General features: G+C 43.6%; 1 protein-coding gene across 1 annotated transcript; it reads right to left on the reverse strand.

Annotated features, from left to right (window-relative positions):
- Positions 1-1,382: 1,382 nt before the first annotated feature.
- mcm6 (minichromosome maintenance complex component 6) lies at positions 1,383-14,015 on the reverse strand. Its single transcript, XM_035799492.2, has 18 exons — positions 13,813-14,015; positions 13,304-13,450; positions 11,554-11,664; positions 11,361-11,448; positions 11,083-11,244; positions 10,622-10,787; positions 10,382-10,527; positions 10,093-10,243; positions 9,391-9,532; positions 8,246-8,387; positions 8,051-8,158; positions 6,084-6,239; positions 5,842-5,970; positions 5,568-5,732; positions 5,251-5,380; positions 2,673-2,867; positions 2,454-2,593; positions 1,383-2,365 (listed from the first exon to the last, which is right to left on the reverse strand). The coding sequence occupies exons 1-18, from the start codon at positions 13,908-13,910 to the stop codon at positions 2,261-2,263; spliced, it is 2,481 nt and encodes an 826-aa protein (XP_035655385.1). The 5' UTR covers positions 13,911-14,015; the 3' UTR covers positions 1,383-2,260.
- Positions 14,016-26,331: the final 12,316 nt, after the last annotated feature.

The raw sequence follows: 26,331 nt of genomic DNA on the forward strand, positions 1-26,331 counted from the left end.
TGATGGGAACTTTTTATCTGAGAACTGAACTTGGGGAACAGTGGTGTTGACCTGCCCCAAACAGTCTGGTGGGATTGATCTGTCCATTCAGGATATTTCCCTTCACCCTCTCAGACACCTTTGCATTTTTCAACAAGAGGGCTCTCTGGCCGATGGTCGCTTGCGCCATGACCCTCCCAGAAGTCTCAGCGGTTACACTTGAAGGTGGTATGGTCGGCAAGATAGACTTAGCTCCATAAACTTCTCCCAGTTGACAGTGCCACTGTTCGCCAGGGAGTCGCACAGCTCCTTAGCCTGCACCGCCATGTAGACTGAGAGGAGGGAAACTGCATTTACTACAGAGGGCCCTGCCTGAGCTGCAGATTGGTAGATCCTCTCACACTCAGACGCGGTGTCATTGGGATGAGCGAACTTGGGGGCAAAGGAAGATGAGCTCAAAGCCTTCGGTTCGAGGTGCTCAGCCAGGGCAGGTTCCACGGGAGGTGGGCTGAGCAATCCCAATGACTCTATGCTGTGCATATCCAAGTGATTGGGTTATAATGATACAAACCCCCCAAAAAGCTATTTTAATTTCAGGTTGTAAGGCAACAAAATAGGAAAAATGCCAAGGGGGTTGAATACTTTCGCAAGCCACTGTAACTGCTGGGACAGTTACTATAAGGTGTGACTTTAAGGGGGGAGTGACATACAATGAGACCAACACAGACCCCACACATTCATATTATGTGAAGATGAGGGTGAGGAAGATTAGTGACTGTAGAGGACCTCAAACACTGGAGCAGCTGGAGAAACACCATAATTGATTCAGCAGCAATGGCAGTTGGTGCCGTTTAAGATGAGGGAAGACAATTTATTTATTTTTTAATGAGCATGGCCTTAGTTCTATTACAGCATATTGGATGACTGTCATTCATATTCCATTCACCCAGTTCAATGTAACATTGATACGTTTAGGCTACTACATGATGCTCATATTTTGAATCACCCAATCAGCTGAACTCACTTTGGGAACACCCATGATCCTCCTGTCTCTGTTGCTGATCTGACTCCAGAGGTATTCTGTTGGGTTTAGTTGAGAGGGAGTGATAAGAGAAGTGGAGAGATGAAGATAGAGATGGAAAGAAACAGAACGGGAGAGAGCAGAAAGAAACACAAATACATCTACAAAAGACAGAAACAGAGAAAGATACCCCAAAAAACAAGACAATGTATTAATGGAATAACCAAATCAAACTGTATTTGTCACATGCACTTACTGTGAAATGTTTACTTACAAGCCCTTAGCCAGCAATGCAGTTCACTAAAGAGTTAAGTGCTGATGTGCTTGGTTTTAGTCTCTGACCACAGACAACACACATTTTCACCCTGAAACTGAACTTCCGTTAAACGAGTGGCGGAAAACACCTTTTATTCTTAGAAAACAACAGAAAGGGGAAAAACACAAATGCCTGGGTGATTGCACAGTAACTAGCTAGAACAAAATAACAGATGGCTAGTTTGGCTATATTCATTCATGTCAATCATATTAACTCCAACTTGGTATAAATGGGATCTCATTCCACTCGGGTTAATATAGTTAAATGTTTACTGTAGATTCTCAAGGACCCCTTAGTTCTTATTGTTTTAGTGTGTGTAAACATCAGTTGAGAAACAGACAGGTGTGTTTGTGAATCACATGGAGAAGACAGTCCTTTATTAAATGACGAGACCAGCGCAGTATAAACACAGTACAGCCATTCACAGATGCAGAGATATATCTAACGAGGTCAGTGAAACGCCACCGGCCATAGGGAGGGCATTAACAGCATCAAACATTTCATTTTTCTTCTCTTTGTTTTTCTCACTTCTTTGTATTTTTTATATAAAACATATGCATCAAAGGTAGACTTTCATTTGTTTGTATTTTGTTGTATGCATACATTTAACATGGGAGGTACAGTCAGTGGATTAACATTAAGTTAACTGAGGACACGCACAAACTTCAACAGCCATAAGCCAGCAAACGCTCTGGAGAAATCAGGGCAACATATTTACATTACTCACCTGGCTACAATAATAGAAATAAACATTTTTTAAACAGGCTAGAGTTGTGAAAAAGTCTACAAAGCAGGAATGAAATGAAACCTTACCACAAGTTTAAAATGTCATTACACAGATCAATGTTCAATAAAAACAGCTTCAAGAGTCTTGAATTGGAGTCTGACATAAACCCATAGAAAGAGGAGGGAGTTAGAGGGGAGAAAGGAGGGATGAGATGAGTCTAGTCCTCCAGAGTGTAGTTGGGGTTAACGACTAGAACTTCTTCCTGTGTCTCTGTCTCTGACCCTTTCAGCCCCCCCTGAGAAAGCTCAATCAGGATATGATCCTAGAGATGGAGAGAGAGAGAGAGTTAGTAAGGTTTGTAAAGGTGTTATTACTCCGACTCAATGGTGTAATGGAGTGTGTGTACTTACATAGTGCACTAGTCTGTGCAGCACCTTCTCTATGAGGCTCTTTCTGTTGATAAGTTCCTCTTCTGAGTCAATCTCTGACTCCATCTCCTTCAGATACCAGTTGATCACTGCACTCTTCTTCAACTCCTCCTCCTCTTCAGCTGCACACACAGGTAAACAACAGTTAACCACTGCAATACACACTTTGCACATGTAGAGTGCAGTGTGTGTGTGTCTTACCCTCCTCTGCCCTGCGGAGGTGCAGCACCAGCAGGTTGGAGATGCGGCGGTACTCTGGGAAGGTGAGACGCAGCGAGGGATTGGAGCTGCTGTCAGCATGACCATTCACACCGTTGGTTTGGCCGGAAACTCCGTGGGTGTGGCCGTTCACCTGCCCGTTATCCTGGTCATTCACTCCGTTGGGAACGTCATGACCTGAAGAGATAGGAAAGCACCAAACCTGTTGTATAACATAGAAATAACTCAAATAAAGCTGTAGTAGCAGCAGCAGCAGCAGTAGTAGTAGTAGAGGTAGTAGTAGAGGTAGTAGTAGTAGTAATAGCAGCAGTAGTAGTAGTAGTAGTAGTAGAGGTAGTAGTAGTAGTAGAGGTAGTAGTAGTAATAGCAGCAGTAGTAGTAGTAGTAGCAGCAGTAGTAATAGTAGTAGTAATAGCAGCAGCAGTAGTAGTAGTAGTAATAGCAGCAGCAGTAGTAATAGTAGTAGTAGTAATAGTAGTAGTAGTAATAGCAGTAGTAGTAGTAGTAATAGCAGCAGCAGTAGTAGTAGTAGTAGTAGTAATAGCAGCAGCAGCAGCAGTAGTAATAGTAGTAGTAATAGCAGCAGCAGTAGTAATAGTAGTAGTAGTAATAGTAATAGCAGCAGCAGTAGTAATAGTAGTAGTAATAGCAGCAGCAGTAGTAATAGCAGCAGCAGTAGTAGTAGTAATAGCAGCAGCAGCAGCAGTAGTAATAGTAGTAGTAATAGCAGCAGCAGTAGTAATAGTAGTAGTAGTAATAGCAGCAGCAGCAGTAGTAATAGTAGTAGTAATAGCAGCAGCAGTAGTAATAGTAGTAGTAGTAATAGTAATAGCAGCAGCAGTAGTAATAGCAGCAGTAGTAGTAGTAATAGCAGCAGCAGCAGCAGTAGTAATAGTAGTAGTAATAGCAGCAGCAGTAGTAATAGCAGCAGCAGTAGTAATAGTAGTAGTAATAGTAGTAGTAATAGCAGCAGCAGCAGCAGCAGCAGCAGTAGTAATAGTAGTAGTAATAGCAGCAGCAGTAGTAATAGTAGTAGTAGTAATAGTAGTAATAGCAGCAGTAGTAATAGTAGTAGTAATAGCAGCAGCAGTAGTAATAGTAGTAGTAATAGCAGTAGTAATAGCAGTAGTAGTAGCAGCAGTAGTAGTAATAGCAGTAGTAGTAGTAGTAGCAGCAGTAGTAATAGCAGTAGTAATAGTAGTAGTAATAGCGTAGTAGTAATAGCAGTAGTAGTAGCAGCAGTAGTAATAGCAGCAGTAATAGCAGCAGTAGTAGTAATAGCAGTAGTAGTAGCAGCAGCAGTAGTAGTAGTAGGAGCAGTAGTAATAGCAGCAGTAGTAGTAGCAGCAGTAGTAATAGCAGCAGTAGTAGTAGCAGCAGTAGTAATAGCAGCAGTAGTAATAGCGTAGTAGTAATAGCAGCAGTAGTAATAGCAGCAGTATTAGTAGTAGTAATAGCAGTAGTAGTAGCAGCAGTAGTAATAGCGTAGTAGTAATAGCAGTAGTAGTAGCAGCAGTAGTAGTAATAGCAGTAGTAGTAGCAGCAGCAGTAGTAATAGCAGCAGTATTAGTAGTAGTAATAGCAGCAGTAATAGTAGTAGTAATAGCAGCAGTAGTAGTAATAGCAGCAGTAATAGCAGCAGTAGTAGTAATAGCAGCAGTAATAGCAGCAGTAGTAGTAATAGCAGCAGTAGTAGTAGCAGCAGTAGTAGTAATAGCAGTAGTAGTAGCAGCAGTAGTAATAGCAGCAGTAATAGTAGTAGTATTAGTAGTAGTAATAGCAGCAGTAATAGTAGTAGTAATAGCAGCAGTAGTAATAGCAGCAGTAGTAGTAATAGCAGTAGTAGTAGCAGCAGTAGTAATAGCGTAGTAGTAATAGCAGCAGTAGTAATAGCAGCAGTATTAGTAGTAGTAATAGCAGCAGTAATAGTAGTAGTAATAGCGTAGTAGTAATAGCAGTAGTAGTAGCAGTAGTAATAGCAGCAGTAATAGCAGCAGTAGTAGTAATAGCAGTAGTAGTAGTAGCAGCAGTAGTAGTAGTAATAGCAGCAGCAGTAGTAGTAGTAGCAGCAGTAGTAATAGCAGCAGTAATAGTAGTAGTAATAGCAGTAGTAGTAGTAGTAGTAGCAGCAGTAGTAATAGCAGCAGTAATAGTAGTAGTAATAGCAGTAGTAGTAGTAGTAGTAGCAGCAGTAGTAGTAGTAATAGCAGCAGCAGTAGTAGTAGTAATAGCAGCAGCAGTAGTAGTAGTAGTAATAGCAGCAGCAGTAGTAGTAATAGCAGCAGTAATAGTAGTAGTAATAGCAGTAGTAGTAGTAGTAGTAGTAGTAGTAATAGCAGCAGTAATAGTAGTAGTAATAGCAGCAGTAGTAGTAGTAGTAGTAGTAGTAGTAGTAGTAGTAGTAGTAGCAGCAGTAGTAATAGCAGCAGTAATAGTAGTAGTAATAGTAGTAGTAGTAGTAATAGTAGTAGTAGTAATAGTAGTAGTAATAGCAGCAGTAGTAGTAGTAGTAGTAGTAGTAGTAGTAGTAGCAGCAGTAGTAATAGCAGCACGTGTGTACCGTTCTCTCCCTCCTCTTCCGCCTCCATCTCCTGGTTCTGGTCCTGGTCCAGGTTGATGTCAGGTGTCTCCACTCTGATGATGGATTTATTGAGCAGGCGGAATGCCTCCTTGACATGCTTTGGCTGGACCTGCAGGGTCGCACACACCATATGACAGAACATCCTACACACTTCACCAGCACACAATGTAAGACAGACCAACAGATTTGATCAATCCTTCAGGACAGAGCCAAACTCCAAACATGTTTTGGGAGCAGAGTCAGTTGTGATAGAGTTGTGTGTGTATAAGTTGTGTGTAATTTGTTTGACCTCTTACCTCATCACAGCAGTGCATGCGGGCCATGCCCTCAGAAAGGCGGATCATGCTCTCCAGCTGCCTCACTGTGATTCGCCAGGCAGATGTGGCCACGCCCCCAGAGCCATCGCGCTGACGCAGCCGTTTGTACTGCTCCACGATGAACTCCTCTGACTCACCAGAGATCTACGCACAAACACAAATTAACAGACATGTTAGTACTGGTCCACTGGACTCACAGCACAGAAACACAAAGACACGGAACCCTTGAAACACACACACACATAGCTCTGACCTTGGGTTTGAACTGCCGGGCGAAGAGCAGGTATCTTCTGATCTCATCCAGAGAGTAGAGTCTGTCTACTGAGTTCTCAATGCGAGAGTGCAGATCCACAATACGTCTGGCTATGGCATAGTCTGTCACCTACACACATATAATTCCATTATTACATACACACACACACACACTACACGCCTCACTGTGGCAGTTTGTCGCATCTTTCATTTACACATTTTCTTTCTCTCTTACACACTCACCTCATTGCAGTCGTCCACTAGGATGAAGAAGAGGTCGAAGCGACTCATGATGGGAGCTGATAGGTTGACGTTCTGTTTCAGACTCTTGCTGCGGTCGTAGCGACCACCGACTGGGTTAGCAGCCGCCAGGATGGACGTACGGGCATTCAGAGTGGCCTGGAGGAGAGGGAGGGTTAGAGTGTGTGTTCCATTCTGCTTTACTGATGGCGCTGCATGTGTGTGTGTACCTTGACTCCAGCTTTAGTGATGGAGATGGTGTGTGTGTACCTTGACTCTAGCTTTAGTGATGGAGATGGTGTGTGTTAGTGTGTACCTTGACACCAGCTTTAGTGATGTTGTGTGTGTGTGTGTGTGTGTACCTTGACACCAGCTTTAGTGATGTTGTGTGTGTGTGTGTACCTTGACTCCAGCTTTAGTGATGTTGTGTGTGTGTGTACCTTGACCCCAGCTTTAGTGATGTTGTGTGTGTGTGTGTGTGTGTGTGTGTGTGTGTGTGTGTGTACCTTGACCCCAGCTTTAGTGATGTTGTGTGTGTGTGTGTACCTTGACCCCAGCTTTAGTGATGTTGTGTGTGTGTGTGTGTGTGTGTGTGTACCTTGACCCCAGCTTTAGTGATGTTGTGTGTGTGTGTGTGTGTGTACCTTGACACCAGCTTTAGTGATGTTGTGTGTGTGTACCTTGACTCCAGCTTTAGTGATGTTGTGTGTGTGTGTATACCTTGACTCCAGCTTTAGTGATGTTGTGTGTGTGTGTATACCTTGACTCCAGCTTTAGTGATGTTGTGTGTGTGTGTGTGTGTACCTTGACACCAGCTTTAGTAATGTTGTGTGTGTGTGTGTGTGTGTGTGTGTGTGTGTGTGTACCTTGACCCCAGCTTTAGTGATGTTGTGTGTGTGTGTGTACCTTGACACCAGCTTTAGTGATGTTGTGTGTGTGTGTGTACCTTGACCCCAGCTTTAGTGATGTTGTGTGTGTGTGTGTGTGTGTGTGTGTACCTTGACCCCAGCTTTAGTGATGTTGTGTGTGTGTGTGTACCTTGACACCAGCTTTAGTGATGTTGTGTGTGTGTGTGTACCTTGACTCCAGCTTTAGTGATGTTGTGTGTGTGTGTACCTTGACTCCAGCTTTAGTGATGTGTGTGTGTGTGTGTGTGTGTACCTTGACTCCAGCTTTAGTGATGTTGTGTGTGTGCGTGTACCTTGACACCAGCTTTAGTGATGGTGTGTGTGTGTGTACCTTGACTCCAGCTTTAGTGATATGTGTGTGTGTGTACCTTGACTCCAGCTTTAGTGATGTTGTGTGTGTGTGTGTACCTTGACTCCAGCTTTAGTGATGTGTGTGTGTGTGTACCTTGACTCCAGCTTTAGTGATATGTGTGTGTGTGTGTGTACCTTGACTCCAGCTTTAGTGATGTGTGTGTGTGTGTACCTTGACTCCAGCTTTAGTGATATTGTGTGTGTTTACCTTGACTCCAGCTTTAGTGATGTTGTGTGTGTGTGTGTACCTTGACTCCAGCTTTAGTGATGATGTGTGTGTGTGTGTGTGTGTGTGTGTACCTTGACTCCAGCTTTAGTGATGTTGTGTGTGTGTGTACCTTGACTCCAGCTTTAGTGATATTGTGTGAGTGTGTGTACCTTGACTCCAGCTTTAGTGATGTGTGTGTGTGTGTGTGTGTGTGTGTGTGTGTGTGTGTGTGTGTGTGTGTGTGTGTGTACCTTGACTCCAGCTTTAGTGATGTTGTGTGTGTGTGTGTGTGTACCTTGACTCCAGCTTTAGTGATGTTGTGTGTGTGTGTACCGTGACTCCAGCTTTAGTGATGTTGTGTGTGTGTGTGTACCTTGACTCCAGCTTTAGTGATGATGTGTGTGTGTGTGTGTGTACCTTGACTCCAGCTTTAGTGATGTTGTGTGTGTGTGTGTACCTTGACTCCAGCTTTAGTGATGTTGTGTGTGTGTGTGTGTGTGTACCTTGACTCCAGCTTTAGTGATGGAGATGGTCTGTTGCTCCATGGCCTCGTGGATGGCCACCTGGTCTCTGGTCTCCATCTTATCAAACTCATCGATACAACACACACCCTGCCGATAGAGAAATACACACCGCTTTAAGCACAAAACACACACACACAAACAAACACGCATCACCCTCAGCTCACACACACTCACGTTGTCAGCGAGCATGAGCGCGCCGGCCTCGATGACGAACTCATGTGACTCCTCGTCTCGAACCACAGCTGCTGTTAAACCTGCTGCACTGCTGGCCTTCCCACTGGTATACACAGCCCTTGGACTGAACTCCTCCACATGCCTGAGACAGAGTGTACAGGTGTAGTGTGGGTATAGGGACAGTGTGTAAGGCTAGGAGACTGAGAGTGCACGGGTGTAGTGTGGGTATAATGGGGATGTGTCGGTGGTTTTTTGAGGGTAGATGGGTATTGTGAGTCGAGGCATAAGTGCGGAGACTAAAGGGTGGAGGGATTCACTTGAGGAATGATTTTTGACAGAGGAGTCTCATACAGTGCCTTCAGAAAGTATTCACACCCCTTGACTTTTCACACATATTGCTGTGTTACAGTCTGAATTTGAAATGTTTTAACTTGAGATATTTGGACACTGGCCTACACACAATACCCATACTGTCAAAGCGGAATTGTGTTTTTCCCAAAAAAATGTAACTCATCACAAATGAAAAGCTGAAATGTCTTGAGTCAGTAAGTATTCAACCCCTTTGCTGTGGCAAGACTAAACAAAGTTCAGGAGTAAGTCACATAATAAGTTGCATGGACTCAAAAAACTAGTGCAAAACTAGTGCTTAATATGACGTTTGAATGACTACCTCCTCTCTGTACCACACACATACAATTATCTGTAAGGTCCCTCAGCCAAGAATTGAATTTCAACACAGATTCAGCCACAAAGACCAGGGTGCTTTTCCAATGCCTCGCAAAGAAGGACACCTATTGGTAGATGGATCAAAATAAAAAAGCAGGCATTGAATATCTCTTTGAGCATGTTGAAGTTATTAAATATACTTTGGATGGTGTATTAATACACCTAGTCACTACAGGTGTCCTTCCTAACTCAGTTACCAGAGAGGAAGGAAACTGCTCAGGGATGTCACCATGAGACCAATGGTGGCTTTAAAACAGTTTAATGGCTGTGATAGGAGAAAATTGAGGATGGATCAACAACATTGCAGTTACTCCACAATACTAACCTAATTGACAAAATGTGGAATAGCCTAAATCAAGGCACTGTACATGTAGGTAGACAGTGTGGAGTGTATAGTGTGCAGGGTGTAGAGGTCTTACTTGAGGAACTGGCTCTTGGCGGTAGAGGGGTCTCCGACAATGCAGACGTTGACATCTCCTCTGAGAGACGTTCCCTCCATGGTGGTCTTAGGAACACCCCCAAACAACATCAACAGGATACCACGCTTCACCTCATCGTTACCTACACAAACACACATTATACACACATTGCACACACACACAGAATACCACATGCAAAGGCTGTGGTAATAACATGGTAGTAGTAACAGTGTAGTACTGACCATGTATAGTTGGGAACAGGCTGGTGCTGAGGTTGTTGTAGTAATATGGTAGTGATGTAGTATTATAGTAGTAGTAACAGTGTAGTACTGACCGTGTATTGTTGGGAACAAGCTGGTGCTGAGGTTGTTGTAGTAATATGGTAGTAGTGTAGTAGTATAGTAGTAGTAACAGTGTAGTACTGACCGTGTATAGTTGGGAACAGGCTGGTGCTGAGTTTGTTGTAGTAATATGGTAGTGGTGTAGTAGTATAGTAGTAGTAACAGTGTAGTACTGACCGTGTATAGTTGGGAACAGACTGGTGCCGAGGTTGTTGTAGTAATATGGTAGTGGTGTAGTAGTATAGTAGTAGTAACAGTGTAGTACTGACCGTGTATAGTTGGGAACAAGCTGGTGCTGAGGTTGTTGTAGTAATATGGTAGTGGTGTAGTAGTATAGTAGTAGTAACAGTGCAGTACTGACCGTGTATAGTTGGGAACAGACTGGTGCCGAGGTTGTGGTAGAGGTTCTTGTCTTGGCTCATCTCGAACACCTTCTCCCACTCCTGAACTGACATCTGGCTCTTGATGCTCTCTGCCGTCTGATCCTCATCACGCAGCTCCTTCCCTCCGAACTACACACACACACGATTACAACTCCCTTCAAACAAATGTTGTACATGCATGCATTACATGTATACTAGTTTGTAGCCTGAAATAGTATGAGAGTTTGTGTGTGTGTCTCGATGTTTGGGTGAGTGTGTGTGTCGTACCCTGGGGTTGGTAGGAGCCACATGGCAGGCGAGGAAGGCCAGTCTGTAGGACAGCTCTCTGACACCCAGGGCTTTAAGACCACGAAGGCCCTCGTTCTCATAACCCTGTCTCCCTCCTACACGGGAACTGGTCTCTGCTCGCACACCTAGAGAGATGGGAAGGGAAATGAGTCTTGTTGTGTGTCTGTATGACCTGTGTACGTGTCATACCAGTGTGTGTGTGTGTGTGTGTGTACATACCTGCGGTGCTGAGCTGGGAGACGTCGGGAACCACTATCAGTGAGCCAGTGATATCACAGCGGTCTCCGGCCTGGGCCGTCTCCACAGCCTCAGCCCTCAGAATCACCTCCAGAGAGCGGGGGATGGACCCTCTGGGCAGCTCTGCCTGGGTCTCCTGGATACGCACCTACACACACACACACACACACACAGAGGTTAGACATACACACGCATAACACACACAAGTTTCAGACTTAGACACACACACACACACGTAACATTACTGACACACAAACAATCACACGCGTGCCTTCCTACTATTCTGAAGGTACCAAGTTGTTGAGGTGATATCTGACAGAATCCCCGAGCCGACTAGGTGAAAAATCTGCCGTTGTTCACTTGAGCATGGCACTTAGCCCTAATTGCTGTAAGTCGCTCTGGATAAGAGCATCTGCAAAATGACAAAAAATGTAAACGTCTACCTTCTGGAAGTCGATGAACTTGGAGCGGTGTGTGTCTAGGTGGAAGCGAGCGCGGTTGTTGCAGACGGGGTTCCTGCAGACAGTGGGCGGTGCGTACTTGAACTGCTGGGGCACGTCCGGACACACCCCCTGGCAGTCCAGACACAGGAACGTCCCGCTCACCTGATGGAGGCAAAACAGAGAGGATCAGACACAGATGTCAAACATCTCAAGAGTTTTTAGGATGCATTATTTGGCCTCACTCACAAGCTGTGGGTATATGTGGGTGTGTGACTCACCAGTTCTGGGTGTACGGGGTGCGTCCTCACTACCTGTGCACTGATCCGCACCAGAGAGCCGATACGCAGGGAGGACAGCTCACGGATCCTATAACACAAAACAAACACTGTCAGGTCACACACAAAACATCTTAGAGAACAGAACACCATTTGTGTGACTTGAAACATTTGTCTTCAGGTATGTGTCTCTTACTTGTGTCTGGTGGGCAGGTCCTGAATGGCCAAGTAGAACTCCTTATTCACTGGGACATTCCCATGATCCCTAGCAAAGTTCCTCACCGCACGACAAAGGAAGGGATACACTCTGAAGTGGAGGAGAGGTAGAAGCAGAACGAAGAATAGAGAGCTTGTTAGCTGGACATAGTAACGCTAAGATCATCAATAACATGAACACACAAAGGTTCTAGGTAGAGGTCGACAAATCGGCATGGTCGATTAATTAGGGCCAATTTCAAGTTTTCATAACAATCGGTAATCGTCATTTTTGGACACCGATTGCGGCCGATTACATTGCACTCCACGAGGAGACTGCGTGGCAGGCTGACCACCTGTTACGCGAGTGCAGCAAGGAGCCACGGTAAGTTGCTAGCTAGCATTAAGCTTATCTTATGAAAAACAATCAATCATAACATAATCACTAGTTTACTACACATGGTTGATGACATTACTAGTTTAACTAGCTTGTCCTGCGTTGCATATAATCAATGCGGTGCCTGTTAATTTATCATCGAATCACAGCCTACTTTGCCAAACGGGTGATGACTTAACAAGCACTGTCGTTGCACCAATGTACCTAACCATAAACATCAATGCCTTTCTTAAAATCAATACACAAGTATCTTTTCTTAAACCTGCATATTTAGTTAAAATAAATTCATGTTAGCAGGCAATATTAACTAGGGAAATTGTGTCACTTCTCTTGTGTTCTGTGCAAGCAGTCAGGGTATATGCAGCAGTTTGGGCCACCTGGCTCGTTACGAACTGTGTAAAGACCATTTCTTCCTAACAAAGACAGTACTTAATTTGCCAGAATTTTACATGATTATGACATAACATTGAAGGTTGTGCAATGTAACAGCAATATTTAGACTTAGGGATGCCACCTGTTCGATAAAATACGGAACGGTTCAGTATTTCACTGAGAGAATAAACGTTTTCTTTTTGAAATGATAGTTTCCGGATTTGACCATATTAATGACCTATGGCTCGTATTTCTGCGTGTTTATTATATTAGAGTTAAGTCTATGATTTGATATTGATAGAGCAGTCTGACTGAGCGGTGGTAGGCAGCAGCAGGCTCATAAGCATTCATTCAAACAGCACTTTCCTGCGTTTGCCAGCAGCTCTTCGCAATGCTTGAAGCACAGCGCTGTTTATGACTTCAAGCTTATTAACTCCCGAGATTAGGCTGGCAATACTATTGTGCCGATAAGAACATCCAACAGTCAAAGGTAAATGAAATACAAATGGTATAGAGAGAAATAGTCCTATAATTCCTATAATAACTACAACCTAAAGACTCATGCTAAAAGGAATCACCAGCTTTCATATGTTCTCATGTTCTGAGTAAAGAACTGAAACATTAGCTTTTTTACATGGCACATATTGCACGTTTACTTTCTTCTCCAACACTGTTTTTGCATTATTTAAACCAAATTGAACATGTTTCATTATTTATTTGAGACACATTTTATTTTATTTATGTATTATATTAAGTTAAAATAAAAGTGTTCATTCAGTATTGTTGTAATTGTCATTATTACAAATATACATATAAAAATCGTCCAATACTCTCTTTTTTTGGTCCTTCGATAATCGGTTATCGTGTTGAAAAATCATAATCGGTCGACCTCCAGTTCTAAGTGCTCTGTTAGAGTTTTGTGGAGTGTCGTGCCCCTCTGATGGATTGAGGGATTTAAATATGATTCTAGATCTGTAGCTACCTGTAGAACTCCTCCTGGATGGTGGTTGCCAGTTCCTGATTAAATCCTTCCAGATCAGTGAAGGAGACCAGCAGAGTGTTTCTCTCTGGCCTGATCAGCTCCTCAGCATCACGGACATACTTCACCTCACCGTCTGCTGTCTGGTACCTACACACACAGAAATACAACATGTTTCTTAGTTGTATGCATCCCATTTTGTGTATAACTGATGTATAACTGTGGTTATAGAAGACTTGTATGAAGCTAGACTTGATATGTTAGACATGCACATCGTGTTAGCCAACTCTAACTAGCTTGTAAACTAGCCAGCTAGCTAGGTTTCAACAGTTCCAAAAACTTGGTAAAATACGATTAAAATAGTTAGTTAGCACACTATTAATAAAGTAAATCCAGCCATAACATTGACGTTTAGATATATGTTACAGTTTGATAGCTATCCAATAGCTATTAGCTAGCTAGCTAACAATGTACCAAGAACAATAACATAATCATGGCATTATTTCACTTACTCTTCTAAGAAAGCCTGGAAAAGCTTCTGGCATTTCTCTGCCAACTCGTCCTTCACCATCTGTCCCGCATTCTCCTGAGTCGGCTGTACAAGATCCATATTTTCACTGGATTAAAACTAAAATATTAATATATGAAATAGTTCTAAAGTCACTCCCGTCTCCTTTTGACTGTACAACGCACGCTGTGGGAAAGAAAGTGCATTTTTCGCGCGAAAACCAGGACCATGTGACATTTGGCGCGACATAGTCGACCAATTACATCGTTGTATGTTGAACCATGCAAACGTATGAAGAATTATAGCCAATCAAAAGTTGGTATGCAAATTTATATCGACCTTTCTACTTCCATGGCTTCCATGCTAGAAAAATGTATGCTTTATGAACATCTGCGGTTGTTACTAGTTACCGCAGACACAAAATCAAAATGGTCTATATCGTAAAAATTAATGAAAACAAAAATGTGCTTTTTGGTCTTAATTTAAAATTGGGGTTAGGGATAAGATTATCCGTGTGGTTAAATTGTGGATTAAGGTTAGGGTGAGGTTTAAAATCAGAGTTACCTTGTAGAAATAGGTGGGGTTTAGCCATAATTATGACTTTGTGGGTGTGGTAACTAGTGACGAGCGGACTGCGTGGACAGATCTAGGACTAGCTTCCCTTCCCACTCCTGGTATAAAGGTGGAACGCGCAAAACTGACCTTAGACAGTTAATAAATTGTAATATCGTTACCGTGTTAGAAGCAACTTTGTGTATTTTCCCATAAAATGAAAGAGCGTACTCGTGGTAGCTACATCCAGAATGTTGGTGGGGTGACGTTCCAGGTTTCTCCACCGGATGTAGCTGTTGAACTGATAGAGCATGCTCTCAAGTGCAGCATTGTCATATTCTTGGAGTAATAAGGTTTTGTAAAAACTGGGAATTTGTGGTTTTAACAGAGGAAGGACAAGGACCATAGTTTGCCAGTTCACCCTGGCAAGTGCCCTCCTCTCTCATATCTTCTTCATAAGCAGTAGCCAACACAAATATGGATGATGTCTACCTGTCATTCACCAATCCTGGTCTTTCATATCATTGATGCAGTTGAAGGGAGAGGAGACTTTGGGATGTCATGTACACCTTTTCCCATGTCCTTCACGTACATTGTTCTGAAAACACCGGACCGGTGATAAGCAATATGGTGGATACTTACCAGGTGCTTGTTTGCTTTTACCTGCTCAGTTCTTTCACACCAGAGCATATAAAGGAGAGGAAGCCCCTTTATACTGTTAAGATGAAGCCCATTTCTTTCTGACTTTCCCACGATTGTTCAGTCTCACCAACAGGAAACTATCGGTCTCGACTTGACCAGACCATCTGTAGGCAGTAGCCTACCACACACGCGCGCACACACACACACACACACACACACACACACACACACACACACACACACACACACACACACACACACACACACACACACACACACACACACACACACACACACACACACACACACACACACACACACACACACACACACACACACACACACACACACACACACTTTGTTACATTACAGCCTTATTTAAAATGTATTAAATTGTTTTTTCCCTCATCAATGTACATACACACAATACTCCATAATGACAAAGAAAAAAAGTTATTTAATTTTTTTTGCAAATGTATTAATAAAAAACCAACTGAAATATCACATTTAAATAAGCATTCAGACCCTTTTCTCAGTACTTTGTTGACGCACCTTTGGCAGCGATTACAGCCTCGATTCTTCTTGGGTTTGACACTACAAGCTTGGCATACCTGTATTCGGGGACTTTCTCCCATTCTTCTCTGCAGATCCTCTCAAGCTCTGTCCGGTTGGATGGGGAGCGTCGCTGCACACAGCTATATTCAAGTCTTTCCAGAGATGTTTTATCGGATTCAAGTCCGAGCTCTGGCTGGGCCACTTAAGGACATTCAGAGACTTGTCCCGAAGCCACTCCTTCGTTGTCTTGGCTTTGTGCTTAGAGTCGTTGTCCTGTTGGAAGATCTCAGTCTGAGGTGCTGAGCGCTCTGGAGCAGGTTTTCATCTAGGATCTCTCTGCCACCATCATGCTTCATCGTAGGGATGGTGCCAGGTTTCCTCCAGACGTGACGCTGTACATTCAGGCCAAAAAGTTCCATCTTGGTTTCATCAGACCAGAAAATCTTGTTCCTTATGTTCTGAGAGTCTTTTAGGTGCCTTTTAGCAAACTCCAAGCAGGCTGTCATGTGCCTTTTACTGAGGATTGTCTTCCGTCTGGCCGCTCGACCATAAAGGCCTGATTGGTGGAGTGCTGCAGAGATGGTTGTCCTTCTGGAAGTTTCTCCCATCTCAACAGAAGAACTCGGGCTCTGTCAGAGTGATCATCGGGTTCATGGTCACCTCCCTGACCAAGGCCTTTCGCCTCCGTTTGCTCAGTTTGGCCGGGCAGCCAGTTCTAGGAAGAGTCTTGGTGGTTCCAAACTTCTTCTATTTAAGAATGGCCATTGTGTTCTTGGGGACTTTCAATGCTGCAGAAATGTTTTGGTAACCTTCCTCAGATCTGTGCCTCAACACAATCCTATCTTGGAGCTCTACGGACAATTCCTTCGACCTCATGGCTTGGTTTATGCTCAGACATGCACTGTGAACTGTGGGACCTTATATAGACAGGTCTTTTCAGATCATGTTCAATCAATTGAATTTACCACAAATGGATTCCTAATCAAGTTGTAGAAACATCTCAAGGATGATCAATGGAAACAGGATGCACCTGAGCTCAATTTTGAGTCTCATAGCAAAGGACCTGAATACTTATGTTTCCGCTTTGTCATTATTGGGTATTGTGTACAGATTGATGAGATAAATAAATAATTTTCATACATTTTTTAATTAGGCTGTAACATAACAAAATGTGGAAAAAGTCAAGAGGTCTGAAAACTTTCCGAATGCACTGTAGAGTAGAGACGAGAGGATTGATGAGAAGAATGAGGGATAAACAGAGGGCATTTGTGCCTGTGTTTCAACACTGGTAGACATATCTTTACATGTGTGTGTATGTCTGCGTGTGTACAGGAATGTTTGTGTGAGAAATCTTTCCCAGCTGTTTGCTTTTCCTAAATAGAGAGGAAGTCCTTCCTGTTTTGAATACTCTATAAATAGATGATAATAATGTGTGTTTGTGTGTTTATGTGTATCACCAAACCCCTGTTCGTGCCACTGACCCATTAGCAGCTGCATGGGTTTGGAAGTGGGAAGTTTTTGATGTGGGGTATGCCAATTGCATCTGTGTGTGTGTGTGTATGTTTGTTTGTATAAGAGTGTGTGTGGGTGAGGGGTGAGTTTGTGGTATGGGTACTATTGAGGAGTGTTGATTTGCCTTCTCTCTTCTCTCTGTTTCCTTCACTCTTCATCCTCCTCTTCCTCCCTCTCTTCGTCAGGAAGCTGAGACAAACAGGCTCTGTTTTAATGCTGGGAGAGGCAGTTAACTTCCTACTTCTGTTTCTGCCACTTCCGTGTGTGTGTATGGGAAGTGCTTGAAAGGGCCTGGGAAAATGGACTCTTCTTGTCACTCACCGACCACCTCTCTTCCCAAATAACATACTTGGGTCAAATTTCAAACTGCTTGAGACTGCAATAGCAGCAGCAGCGGTAGTAGCAGTACTGTGAGACCTAATGTTCCCTACTGTGTTTCTTTCTATCTTTATTTTACACCAACATCCTGCTTATGTGCAGAAATACTATTTTCTTGCTCCTCTGTGTGTGTGTGTTTCGGGTGGGGCGGTCTTCCTTCTGTAGCTCAGTTGGTAGAGCATGGCGCTTGTAACGCCAGGGTAGTGGGTTCGATCCCCGGGACCACCCATACGTAGAATGTATGCACACATGACTGTAAGTCGCTTTGGATAAAAGCGTCTGCTAAATGGCATATTTTTTTATTAATTTTTTTTTTATTAACACAGCTGAAAGAATGGCGCTAAACCAGCCGGTCACCTGCTCGCTTCTGAGTGTGTGCTTTTCTGCATTTGACTGTTTATGCCCCTATACTGTAAGTGTTGGTGGCCTGAGTCCTTACTATGGTGGTGTTCATAGCTATGTAACAAGGCCTGATAACTATCAAACAGTGGAGGCTCCTCAGAAGAGAAAGGGGAGGACCATCCTCCTCAGAGAATTTCATAAAAATTAAAATAGTGAAACAAAAGTAATACTTTTTTGATAAAATACATGATACCAAATAATTTATTAAATCACTGTTTAGGTCTACAGTAGCCTCAACAACACTCTGTAAGTTAGCACCATGCTGTAGTCAGATACACTACATTTATTTTTATTTTACTAGGCATGTCAGTTAAGAACAAATTCTTATTTTGACACCCTTAACTGCCTGTTCAGGGGCAGTTAGCTCGGGGGTTTGAACTTGCAACCTTCCGGTTACTAGTCCAACGCTCTAACCACTAGGCTACGCTGCCGCCCCATGGTTCCAAAGTATGTGGATACTCCTTCAAATGAGTGTTATTCAGTTATTCAGTTATTTCAGCCACACCTGTTGCTTACAGGTGTAAAAAACTGAGAACACAGCGATGCAACAAACATTGGCAGTAGAATGGCCTCTACTGAAGATCTCAGTGACTTACAATGTGGCCTGTCATAGGATGCCACTTTTCCAACAAGTCAGTTCATAACATTTCTGCCCTGCTAGAGCAGACCCAGTCAACTGTAAGTGCTGTTATTGTGAAGTGGCAACGTCTAGGAGCAGCAGCGTCTCAGCCGCGAAGTGGTAGGCCACACAAGCTCAAAGAATGGGAGCGCTGAGTGCTGAAGCACGTAGCGCGTAAAAACCGTCTGTCCTTGGTTGCAACACTCTCTACCGAGTTCCAAACTGGAAGCAACGTCAGCACAAGAACTGTTCATCAGGAGCTTCATGAAATGGGTTTCCATGGCCGAACAGAGCACAAAAGCCTAAGATCACGATGTGCAATGCAAAGTATCTGCTGGTGGTGTAAAGCTCGCTGCCATTGGACTCTGGAGCAGTGGAAATGTTTTCTCCGGAGTGATGAATCACTCTTTACCATCTGGCAGTCCGACGGACGAGTCTGGGTTTGGAGGATGCCAGGAGAACGCTACCTTCCCCAATGCATAGTGCCAACTTTAAAGTTTGTTGGGGGAGGAATAATGGTCTTGGGCTGTTTTTCATGGTTCGTGCTTGGCCCCTAACTAATCTTAACGCTACAGCATACAATGACATTCTCGACGATTCTGTGTTTCTACTTTGTGCAAGGCCCTTTCGTGTTTCAGCATGACAATGGGGGCGTGCACAAAACAAGGTCCATAAAGAAATGGTTTGTCAAGATTGGTGTGGAAGAACTTGACTGGCCTGCATAGAGCCCTGACCTCAACCCCATCGAACACTTTTGGGATGAATTGGATGGCCGACTGCAAGCCAGGCCAAATCGCCCAACATCAGTGCCCGACCTCACTAATGCTCTTGTGGCTGAATGGAGGCAAATCAAATCAAATCAAATTTTATTTGTCACATGCGCCGAATACAATAGGTGTAGGTAGACCTTACAGTGAAATGCTTACTTACAAGCCCTTAACCAACAATGCAGTTTTAAGAAAAATATTTTAAAAAATGAATAAATAAAAGTAACAAATAATTAAAGAGCAGCAGTAAAATAACAATAGCGAGGCTATATACAGGGGGTACCGGTACAGAGTCAATGTGTGGGGGCAACGGTTAGTCGAGGTAATTGAGGTAATATGTACATGTACGTAGAGTTATTAAAGTGACTTTGCATAGATAACAACAGAGAGTAGCAGCAGCGTAAAAGAGAAATCCAAATAGTCTGGGCAGCCATTTGATTCGATGTTTAGGAGTCTTATAGCTTGGGTGTAGAAGCTGTTAAGAAGCGTCATGGACCTAGACATGGCGCTCCGGTACAGCTTGCCATGAGGTAGCAGAGAGACCAGTCTATGACTAGAGTGGCTGGAGTCTATGACAATTTTTAGGGCCTTCCTCTGACACTGCCTGGTATAGACGTCCTGGATGGCAGGAAGCTTGGCCCAGTCGTGTACTGGGCCGTATGCACTACCCTTTGTAGTGCCTTGTGGTCGGAGGACGAGCAGTTGCCGTACCAGGCAGTGATGCAACCCGTCAGGATGCTCTCGATGGTGCAGCTGCAGAACATTTTGAGGATCTGAGGACCCATGCCAAGTCTCCTGAGGGGTATTAGGTTTTGTTGTGCCCTCTTCACAACTGTCTTGGTGTGCTTGGACCATGTTAGTTTGTTGGTGATTTGAAAGCAAAGGAACTTGAAGCTCTCAACCTGCTCCTCTACAGCCCTGTCGATGAGAATGGGGACGTGCTCGGTCCTCCTTTTCCTGTAGTCCACAATCATCTTCTTTGTCTTGATCACGTTGAGGGAGAGTTTGTTGTCCTTGCACCACACGGTCAGGTCTCTGACCTCCTCCCTATAGGCTGTCTCGTTGTTGTCAGTGATCAGGCCTACCACTGTTGTGTCATCTGCAAACTTAATGATGGTGTTGGAGTCGTGCCTGGCTGTGCAGTCATGAGTGAACAGGGAGTACAGGAGGGCACTAAGCACACACCCCTGAGGGGCCTCCATGTTGAGGATCAGCGTGGCGGATGTGTTGTTACCTACCCTTACCACCTGGGGGCGGCCGATGCACTATCGAGACTACCGTGCAATAGTGACTCCGACAGTGAAGATGATAGAGCAGTCTTCCAGATCTCTCTCATTGATGAACTGCCCATATCTGCTTCAGACATAGCAGAAGAAACAAGGAAAGACCCAGTGCTTTCCAAAGTATTGGACTTAACATTAGGCGGTTGGCCAACCTTTGTAAATGACGATAGCCTTCGTCCATTCATCGACAAGAAAGACCAGTTGTCCACTGATCAAGGGTGTGTTCTGTGGGGATCAAGGGTGGTGGTACCTCACAAATTCCAGAGGAGACTGCTATCTGACCTGCATGAGGGACATCCAGGGATCACTCGAATGAAAGCACTCGCTCGCAGTTATCTGTGGTGGCCTGAACTGGATCAGGACATTCAACAGCATGTAGGCCACTGCTCACCTTGTGAAGCTGTTCGCAACAAGTCTGCTGCTGCACCTCTTCATCCATGGTCCTGGGCTGCTTCACCTTGGAAACGCATCCATGTGGATTATGCCGAAATTGACAAGCAACATTTCCTTGTTGTCGTCAATGTCGAATCCAAGTGGATGGAAGTGTTTCCTACTCAACTGACCACAGCTGAAAAGACCATCAATCTTCTCAGACACCTGTTTGCATTCTTTGGACTAGTCAAGGAGCTCGTATCGGACAATGGCCCTCCGCTCATGTCAAACGATTTTGAAATGTTTCTCAAGAACAACGGAGTAAGGCACATCCTGTCACCACCTTACCATCCGGCATCAAATGGAGCAGTGGAGAGAGCTGTGCAAACCTTTAAGAAGGCCTGGACTAGACTAGAGGTTCCGTCTGTTCCCACCCACCAAAGGCTTCCCCGGTTCCTGTTTGCTTACCGTAACACCCCACACACAGTAACGGAATGTACACCAGCTGAACTGTTTCTGAAACGCCAACCACGTACCCGCCTGACATTGTTGAAACCAGACTTGTCAAGCACTGTGGCAAAGCACCATCTACAGCAGAAGAAAGCTCATGACACACACTCAAAGACTGTCAGAGAATTCAAAGAGGAAGAGAGGGTGATGGTACGTGATTTCAGACACCCCAAGCGCCTGTGGAACTCAGGTGTGATCTTGCAACAAGTCCAAATTGGTCATCACCAGGTCAACGTTCATGTGGATCATCTGCTACGGTCCAACGCACCAGCAGAGACATGCCGAGAGAACAAGAACAATAACGACCCCCAGGACTATTCTCCTGACTGTGGACGTACGGGAGAGACAGAGCCTGACCTTCCACCTGAACCTGGCCCACCACAGGAAGCCCAGGAGGAGCGGAGATATCCTATTCAACAGCGAAGGGCACCTCAAAAGCTTGACCTGTGAGTTGAGCTGGTTAAGGAGGTAACAGACAGTAAAACAAACAAACACTTTAATATGTCCTAGATAAAAGGAAAGAAAAAGGACATTACCTGGGTTAGTTATTAGGACACAAACTCCATCTTCAGGGCAGAATAATACCCTGGATTTGTGCTGGGCTCTGAAAAGTCTGCTTCAACCCAGTAGTTGAAAAATGTTTAAGAATGCATTGTTCAGATATTGCATTAGTAGTTACCTAACATATTTACCGTGTTCTCTGGGAGTTAAACACTATGGGGGAGGAGTGTAGTATCTGGGATCTACATCTGTTTATATTAGTTACTGTGCTGTTACTAAGCAGTAATGCATTGCGGCAGTGTTACGTTACTACACCTAATAGGAAATGCACATGCGCACTGGGGTGCTAACTAACTGTACTCCTGTCTCCTGCCTGGTCATTTCTCCACAACACAAATATTACACTCCTCAATGTCATCGGAAGAATCCTGAAACATATTCCAGTTTGTGCTAGCAAAACAGTCCTCTAGCTTAGCTGCTTCATCTGACCACTTTTTTATAGACAGAGTCATTGGTGCTTCCTGCTGTAATTTTTGCTTGTGAGCAGGAATCAGGAGGATAGAATTATGGTCAGATTTGCCAAATGGTGGGCGAGGGAGAGCTTTGCACGTGTCTCTGTGTGTAGAGTAAAGGTGGTCTAGAGTTTTTTTCCCCTCTGGTTGCACATTTAACATGCTCATAGAAATGAGGTTAAACGGATTTAAGTTACCCTGCATTAAAATCCCTGGCCACTAGGAGTGCCGACTCTGGATTAGCATTTTCCTTTTTGCTTATGGCCGTATACAGCTCATTGAGTGCAGTCTTAGTGCCAGCATCGGTTTATGGTGGTAAATGAGTAGTGGGCCGTCAGGGCCAGCAAGGCCTTCTCTGCTGGCCTAAACATCATCAGAATATAAAACATTTTTAAATATATTTTCCCACAAATATGTATTAAAGTGAATGGAAATGAAAATTTAGTGTCAACCAATCAGCTTTGGAGTTGGCTATTGTACGCCTGCTGGCTGGCTCCAATGTTACACAGGAGCCAGCTAGCAGGCGTAGTGCGTGCACGTCTTTTGATTTGATTACCAATATTGAGAGGCAGGTCCTATATGGGCAGGTCTCAGAACTAGGAAACTGAAATTGATCAACAAATTAATTTGCGTACTACTAAGCTGTTTTTTCAACCCACAATGGCGGAAGGAGAAGATATCGATTTGGTCGAAGATATAATTATAACGGCATTCTCAAGACAAACTTTTCAAGAAAAGTTAGACATTGTCAGGAGAGGTAGACGCCGATGCTACAAAGCCTGTGACAGGCGGGAAAGGGGTTCGTTCGCCACTTTCAACTATGAATGACTCACAGGCTCCGAGAAGCACTGCAAACTGTACTGCTGGGAATGCCTATTATTTGCAAGTGATGGATTTGGTGTTTGGAGCCACACTGGCTTTGCAAACCTGAGTTGTCTAACCAAGGCAGCAACGAGACAACAAAGTATGGCTGGGCACTTACAAGCAATGGTGCTTTTGAAAACTTTTGGGGACACCTGAGTGGATCTACAGCTCAACGTACAAGCGCGCAGGGCAACGAAGCTGCACAATGAAAATGTATTGTACTCTTCCCCTGCAATTCTCTGAATAAAAATGTCAATTTCAAGGTGACGCAACGCCTGGTTATACTGCGTTTCTGTCTAAATGTATAGTGTCAAGAGCCATGGCATCATAATGATGGTAATAAGAGGTGGATTAATTCGGGTGGGACTGTTTAGGACTTCACTGAAGGCCGAGGCCCCAGAACCACGGCACGCTACTGTGGTAAATAGACAGCTACGAAGAATATTGATGAAAACTCTCTCGGTAGATAGTGTGGTCTACAGCGTGTCATGAGATACTCTATCTCAGGCTAGCAAAACGTTGAGACTTCCTTAGATATTGTTTACCAGCTGTTGTTTTTACAAATATAGATAGACCTGCCACCCCTTGTCTTACCAGAGGCTGCTGTTCTATCCTGCCGATACAGTGTATAACCCGCCAGCTGTATGTTATTCATGTCGTCGTTCAGCCATGTCTCGGTGAAACATAAGATTTAACCGTTTTTAATGTCCCTTTGGTAGGATATATGTGCTTGTAGTTCATCCACTTTATTATCAAGCGATTGTACATTGGCCAATAGTTACGATGGCAAAGGAAGATTAGCCACTTGTCGCCAGATCCTCACAAGATCACCTTCTGCGAAACCTCCGTCTCTTTCTCCTGCGAATGACGGGGATGAGGGCCTGTTCAGGTGTCTTGTGTAAATCCCTCTCGGCCGACTCATTAAAAAATGATTCGTCCAGTTCAAGGTGAGTAAACTCTGTTCTGATGTCCAGAAGATCTTTTCAGTCATAAGAGATGGTAGCAGCAACATTATGTACAAAGTAAGTTAAAAACATAAACAGACCCCATAAAACTGCAACCATCCCCTCTTGTGCCATCTTTCAAGCAAGTCCCCGCAGCAATGTTCAAACATCTAGTGGAAAGCTTTGACAAAAGAGTGGAGGCTGTTATAGCAGCAAAGGGGGTACCAACTCCATATTAACGCCCATGATTTCGGAATGAGATGTTCAGCGAGCAGTTTTTAGACATACTTTTGTACATGTTGTGTAATTTTCTTCCTCCTCTGGTTCCATTAACTTCAACACAAAACATAGGAGGCTCATGGTTCTCACCCCCTTCCATAGTCAAAGTAATTATGACAACTCCCAGAGGACATTCTCATACCTATTAGAGCTCTTGCAACATTAACTGACATTTTGCCCACCCAATGAATCTGGTACTGGAAGCATAATCTACAGCTAGCTAGCACTGCAGTCCATAAAATGTGGTGAGTACTTGACTCAAAGAGAGAGAAAGACAATAGTTGAAAAGTTGTGAACAAACACACAGAGAGAGAGAGAGAGAGAGAGAGAGAGAGAGAGAGAGAGAGAGAGAGAGAGAGAGAGTTATATTTCGTAGTATTTTTTAAACTTTCACTTACTTACCTAGCCAATGCAGCTAGCTAGTTTAGCCTACTAAACACCCGGCTCAAACAGAGAGGGATGCAATGTTAGCTAGCTGGATATGGCTATCCAAAACTGGAATTCTTCCAAGTCAAGGTAGGCTTTTGTCTTTTTGAATCTTTTGACACCAGGGCCTGCCGATATAACTCCTAACCCGTTAGCTGATTGTACGCTGTACTGCATCATTGTAGCGGGTTTACTAATGCGTTAGTTCTATTTGCTATGTTGACTATGATGTTAGCAAGCTAATATGGTGACAACGATATAAGCTGTGTGTAGCGGTTAGAGGTTATGATATGAAGGTTTGGTTTGGAAAGGTTTTTTCGCCAGGTCACAGACAGCTGATGTGTTGTGCACTGAAGTCTACAAGCAAAGGGAAAAGGTGAGAGGGGAGGAGAGCGCATAGTTTTAGAAAAATTATGGAAACGAGCAAATTGATCATGCTATTTGTATGTGGCTGCTATGAATGTGAACTGTGTTAGCGTGTGATCAGGGGTGTATTTGTTGCGCCGATTCTGTTGAAAACGTTTCTTAAACAGAAGCAAACGGAACGAAACGAGGATAAATATACCTGAATTTGTCCAATAGAAACTCTTGTTTGCAATTGTTGGACTAATGATTACACCCTAGATCAGCTAGATGCAGTTAAGAGTGTTCAAGGTGGTATTGAATGTGTTACTGTCTGTCACCAACAATACAAAAAACCTGTGCAACTACATTGTAAACTTTAATTCATAGGCTAGGTTGTAGCAAACTCATAATGGGTATAGGAAAGATTAATGCATCATGTAATAGCCTTAACCTATCAATGTTACATTGAACTGGGTGAATGGAATATGAATGACTGTCATCCAATATACTGTAATAGAAATAAGGCCATGCTCAACAACAACAAAAATTGTCCTCCCTCATCTTAAACGGCACCAACTGCAATTGTTATCAAAATACAATATTTCACTTCAATCTTTTGGAGTCTACAGTGTCTTGCAAAAGTATTCACCCGCTTGGCGGTTTTCCTATTTTGTTGCATTGCAACCTGTAATTTAAATACATTTTTATTTGGATTTCATGTAACGGACACACACAAAATAGTCCAAATTGGTGAAGTGAAATTAAAAAATAACTTTCAAATTAAAAAACAGAAAGGTGCTGCATGCGTATGTATTCACCCCCTTCGCTATGAAGCCCCTAAATAAGATCTGGTGCCATCAATTACGTTCAGAAGTCACATAATTAGTTAAATAAAGTCCACCTGTGTGCAATCTATGTGTCACATGATCTGTCACATGATCTCATTATGTATACACCTGTTCTGAAAGGGACAAAGTTGTGGAGAAGTACAGATCAGGGTTGGATTATAAAAAAATATCAGAAACTTTGAACATCCCACGGAGCATCATTATATCCATTA

The sequence above is a fragment of the Oncorhynchus keta genome, chromosome 23 (genome assembly GCF_023373465.1).
Source record: "Oncorhynchus keta strain PuntledgeMale-10-30-2019 chromosome 23, Oket_V2, whole genome shotgun sequence".
Lineage (NCBI taxonomy): Eukaryota > Metazoa > Chordata > Actinopteri > Salmoniformes > Salmonidae > Oncorhynchus > Oncorhynchus keta.